At 61.2% G+C, this 5,309-nt stretch overlaps 1 protein-coding gene across 1 annotated transcript; it reads left to right on the top strand.

Annotated features, from left to right (window-relative positions):
* Window positions 1-1,167: 1,167 nt before the first annotated feature.
* Aplnr (apelin receptor) lies at window positions 1,168-4,011 on the top strand. Its single transcript, XM_004645834.2, has one exon. It carries the CDS (start codon window positions 1,466-1,468, stop codon window positions 2,663-2,665), a length of 1,200 nt encoding a protein of 399 aa, XP_004645891.1. The 5' UTR covers window positions 1,168-1,465; the 3' UTR covers window positions 2,666-4,011.
* Window positions 4,012-5,309: the final 1,298 nt, after the last annotated feature.

Genomic DNA, 5,309 nt, shown 5'->3' with positions numbered 1-5,309 from the left:
CTGCTATCGGAAAGTGGCTCCTGTACCCACAGCCTGCTAGGCCTGGCCTCGCATGGGTCTGGGTTTGCAGGGCCCCTGACCAGCTTGTGTGCCAGCTCTGGGAGCGCCACCCTCTGGATGTGGCCAAGGCCAACTCCTGCCTCGGGCCCTCACCTCCACCTGACTCGCCTCTTCTGCTTTGCATGGCTTAACCTTAGCTGGCCTCCCCTTTGGGGTGGTGGGGAGCTGCGGGCTTTAACCTTTTCCTCTGCACCCTCTTGCTTCCTGCCCAGAGGTGGGGGGCAGAGTGAGTTTCGGGACCCAGAGCACTCCTCCAGTGGCTGCCTCTTCCTCTACCACCACTTCTTGTCCCCTTCTGGTCCCTGCAGTCCAGCAGGAGGGAGCCCCAGGATTGAACTGTGTCCCTGCTCCCAGCGCACAGGGTCACTGGCATGACGCTTGTTCCTCCGTCTGTGACCTGACTTCCTCATTGAATTCAGCCACTTATTCACTCAGCTATCATTTGGCTACTGATCACCTACAGCATGCCAGGTCCTGGGTTCTGTGTGCGCTTGGGGTAGAGCAGAAGAAAAGCCAAGAGCGGATCATCCGCAAGTCCCCTCTGTGGCCTCAGGCAGGGCACTGGTCTCCTGGAGCCTCAGTTTCCCCAGAGATTCAGGGACTTGCTGAGGGATCGTTTCGTCTTGAGGGTCTCTCCTGCTGTGACTCAGTCTCTATGCTTTGAGAGTTTCCATGTCCCTGCACGCTGCCCCAGCCAGCACCAGCAGCTGAGGGGACAGTTCTGCTCTGCTCTGTGAGCAAGCCACCACAGAAGGTGGAAACCAAGGGGCGGAAGAAGGAAGGAGGGGCAGGAAGGCCGCCCTGGTGTGAAGTCTGCTCTGGGGCTGGGGGTGCAGGAGAGCAGCCCAGCAGGGCCCCCAGGAGGCCGCCAGATGCGGGCCTGGTGCTGCGGAATCTCACACCCTTCTTGCCCTGCCCCTGCCCCTGCTGCAGGCCAGGCTGGATTTCAATCTGCATAATTTGTCCCCTTGCTGGAGCTAGGAGGAGGAGCTGGGAGCTCCCCAAAGGGCAGGCAGAGGGCTGGGGGGCCGGGGTGAAGGAGGTGGCAGCCTGAGGGGGCGGAGCGGGATCCCTGCAGGCACTGGAGCTCAGATAACTCCTGCCTGCTGGGTGGGGGCGCATCTGGCCTCCTCGCCGCCCAGTGACAAGCAGAGGGAGAAGAACAGCACAGAAGTGGGCTCTGACTCCGGATCCTTCTGCTCCGGACGGACGAGGGGGTGGCCAGGAGGTGGGCGGGAGAGGTCTGAGGCTGGGTTGAGGAGGTGGCCGGAGTGGAGCCTCCCGCCCGGCCGGCTGGAGAGGTGGCAGGACAGCAGCCGAAAGGGACATCCTAGGACTCCTCCTGAGGGCTGGGAAGGGCTCAGAGTGGCTGCAGCCCCCGCCTCTGCCCTGAAACTCTGGTGCCATGGCCCTGACCACCCTGGGACCCCTGCCCACGTCCTCCTTGATGCCTAGCACGGAAGAGGAAGGGGGCGAGTTTGACAACTATTACGGGGTCGACAACCAGTCGGAGTGCGAGTACACGGAGTGGCGGTCCTCCGGCGAGCTCATCCCCGCCATCTACCTGCTGGTCTTTTTCCTGGGCACTGCAGGCAATGGCTTGGTGCTGTGGACTGTGTTTCGGAGCAGCCGGGAGAAGCGGCGCTCGGCCGACGTCTTCATCGCTAGCCTGGCGGTGGCCGATCTCACCTTCGTGGCGACGCTGCCACTCTGGGCCACCTACACCTACCGGGACTACGACTGGCCCTTCGGAACCTTCTCCTGCCGGCTCAGCAGCTACCTGGTCTTCGTGAACATGTATGCCAGCGTCTTCTGCCTCACTGGCCTCAGCTTTGACCGATACTTGGCCATCGTGAGGCCGGTGGCCAGCGCCCGGCTGCGGCTGCGGGTCAGCGGGGCCTTGGCCACGGCAGGGCTGTGGGCGCTGGCTGCGCTGCTGGCCGCGCCGGTCATGGTGCTGCGCACCACGGGGAGCCCGGACAACAGCACCGGCGTACACTGCTACATGAACTATTCCCTGGTGGCCTCCTCGGTGGACTCTGAGTGGGCCTGGGAGGTGGGGCTGGGTGTCTCGTCCACGGCCGTGGGCTTCGTGGCCCCCTTCTCTGTCATGCTCACCTGCTACTTCTTCATCGCCCGGACCATCGCCGGCCACTTCCGCAAGGAGCGCGCCGAGGGCCTGCGCAAGCGGCGCCGGCTGCTGGGCATCATCGTGGTGCTGGTGGTGACCTTCGCGCTCTGCTGGCTGCCCTACCACCTGGTCAAGACGCTCTACATGCTGGGCAGCCTGCTGCACTGGCCCTGCGGCTTTGACCTCTTCCTCATAAACATCTTTCCCTACTGCACCTGCATCAGCTATGTCAACAGCTGCCTCAACCCGTTCCTCTACGCCTTCTTCGACCCACGCTTCCGTCAGGCCTGTGCCTCGGTGCTCTGCTGGGGCCAGCGCGGCTGCGGGGTGCCCTCTCACAGCAGCGGCAGCGGGGACAAGTCTGCCAGCTACTCTTCGGGGCACAGCCAGGGTCCGGGTGCCAGCGCGGGCAAGGGCGGGGAGCAGATGCAGAAGTCGCTCCCCTACAGCCAGGAGACCTTAGTGGTGGACTAGGGCCCTGGGACCGGCTGCAACTGCGCATGCTCCTGCTGGCCCTCACCGGTCCTCCAACTGTGCGCCCACCTCGTGCAAAGTCTTTCCCCTAGCCTCAGTTTCTTCGTTTGCATAAGATGGGGACAGGCACTGCAGTCCCTGCGCTGGGGAGTTCCGACTCAGCAGGGGCCTTCCGCTCGGTCCTTAGATCCCCACGTCTCTCTCTCCTCTTTGTTCCAGGCAGTCCTCACCTTCAGCGCGACCCTTCTGTCCCTCCACCAGCACCCAGCTGGGCCTGCTTCCTTGGGGCTCCTAAAGGTTACGGATCCCAAGGTGGGGGCTGCGCATGAGCAGAGAAGTAGTCCCGCAGTCCCGGTGCCTGCAGAGCTCAGGGCACCTGGCTGAGGACCCCAAGAGAGAAGCACTGGGGATGGGTCCCAGTGCCGCTCCCACCCCAGCCTTCGGAGAGCCGCACGTCCTAGGCTCCCAGGAAGCTTCCGACAAGAACAGGAGGATGTCCCGGTTACCCTGCGGGGAGTTGGGCTGGCAAAAGCCAGCCGGGTGGGGGGGTCCCTTTCCTCTCCGCCTGACCCCTCCCCTCCCCCATATCTGAGTAGGGGGCCGGGTGCCCGTGGGAACGCAAGCTAAGCCAGGCTTCTGGCAGGATGCATGAAGGCAAAGGGCCCAGCTGCAATGCACTCGGATGCGTACCCTCCACTGTGGTGGAGAAGAAGAGATCTGGGGGCGGAGAGGGCCCGGTGAACGCACCCCACTGGGTGGGGCCCCACGGCAGGTCCGTGGTCTGCGTCTATGCCGGGTTGCCTGCAGGGAGTCCCCACTGGTGTCCTAGCGGCTCCTCCTCAGTTTCCGCGTTGGGAGGGGCGCTGCTTAGAGCCCTAGCAGCCCCGAGTTTGCAGCGTTCCCCTCCCCCACTCCTGTTTCTGGGGTCCCTTCAGCTTTCAGAATGGCAGTGAAGGGGCTGATAGCCTGACGTTCCCACTGCCAGAGGGGCCTATGCGACTGGAGCAGGCGGCCCATCCTGTCCTGGGCTTGTCCTGGGGACTCTGCAAATGCAGGATAGGACAAATGCAGCAGGGACTGGAAGAACCCTGCTTGAGGTGTGAGGACACTTGGACTGCCTGAATGGAATCCTTTGTGCCGCAGAGGCAGGAGGATCTCCGTGACTCGGTCTCCTACCCTGGGGCCAGAACTTTCCAGTGCTCACTGTGGCCAGGCTGCCTGCAGGGCACCCAGGTGGCTACCCACGGCACAGAAGGTGGCGCTCCCTGTCCCCTTCTCCAGGCTGTCTCCTTGCTATCTCCCAACCCCTGTTAGTCACTGCGGCTCATCCAATAAAGTGTGTTGTGTAACCGTGCAGCCTCTTCTCAGGGAAATGTCTGGGAGGAGAAGCTGCAGCTCGGCTTCAGAAGCTGCTGGAGGAGGAGGTGGGGCTGGGGCAGGGGCGGTGGGCATCCTAGGAGGGAGGGGATGGAAGAGGAAGGGGAAGCAGCAGGGAAACAGACGCCTGGAGAGGAAAGGACAGTGCAGAAGAGGAAGCCAGGAGCCAGCATCGCTCAGCTCGGTGCTCTGAGCAGCACAGAACAAATGGCCCTGTTTTGTGGGTCTAGAGGCTGGGGGTGGGGTGGGGGTGGGGGGGTTGGGAATAACAGCATTCCTTCCTGTGGAGGTAGACCTAGCATCCATCCACACTGCCTTCCGCCCATCCGCCCCTCCTTCCTTTCTTCTGTCCACCCACCCTTCATCATCCATCCATCCTTAATTCTGTCCATCCATTCATCCATTTAACCTCCCATCAACCCACCCATCCATCTAGCCATCTATTTATCTCTTTATCATCACCAACTCCCATCCATCCATCATCTGTCCATTTTTCTACTGCCCATCCATCCTTCCTTTCTCTTTTTGTCCATCCATCCATTTATCCCTTTATCACCACCAACTTCCATTCATCTATATCCATCACCCGTCTGTCATTCTTTCCTTCTTTCCTTCTGTCCTTCCTTCCTTCCTTCCTTCCTTCCTTCCTTCCTTCCTTCCTTCCTTCCCTCCCTCCTTCCTTTCTTCCATCCTTCCTTCCATCCATTCATCATCTATCCATTCATTAGTTCATCTACTCCTGGGGCTTCACCGTTCAGCCAGTCCTTAACTTGAGTCCACAGAGATCAGTCCAGAACTTTGTGTCTCTGTCCTCAAGGCAGAGCCACTCTGAGGCTTCTGTGGTCTGGGTTGTTTCGTAGGTGGTGACCAAGGACTGGTTGTGACAGGGTCAGCGAGCAGCTGTGTACTGCGCACATTGTCAAGGGCTCTGGGTGTGGTGCTGACCACGGAGTCAGAGATTCCTGAATGCACAGTTTCTGAAAGCTTCCCAGATGGCTTCTGGGTGAGGCCTGGCGTGGTGTCATCTAAAGACTCTTCCTGGGGTAAAAATGTGTGCCAAAGATCAGAGATGTGGAGCCCGAGGAGCGCTCACCAAGGCCTACTGGGTAGGGGATGTGGAAGCCATCACCCAGGGGCCAAGCGAGCAGGGGCTTGACCGGAGCTAAGCATGTCCAGGCTGCTTCTCATGGTCAAGCTGCCCTAAGGAAGGGCTCGCTTTCCCTTTCTCATTCTCTTCCCTCCCCTCCCCTCCCCTCCCCTCCCCTCC

The sequence above is a fragment of the Octodon degus genome, unplaced genomic scaffold (genome assembly GCF_000260255.1).
Source record: "Octodon degus isolate 3935 unplaced genomic scaffold, OctDeg1.0 scaffold00239, whole genome shotgun sequence".
NCBI lineage: Eukaryota > Metazoa > Chordata > Mammalia > Rodentia > Octodontidae > Octodon > Octodon degus.
This window is presented reverse-complemented; position numbering and strand designations above follow the sequence as displayed.

Coding starts and splice junctions, on each gene's coding strand:
- Aplnr (XM_004645834.2), top strand. CDS start 1,466: ATGGCCCTGACCACCCTGGGACCCCTGCCCACGTCCTCCTTGATGCCT.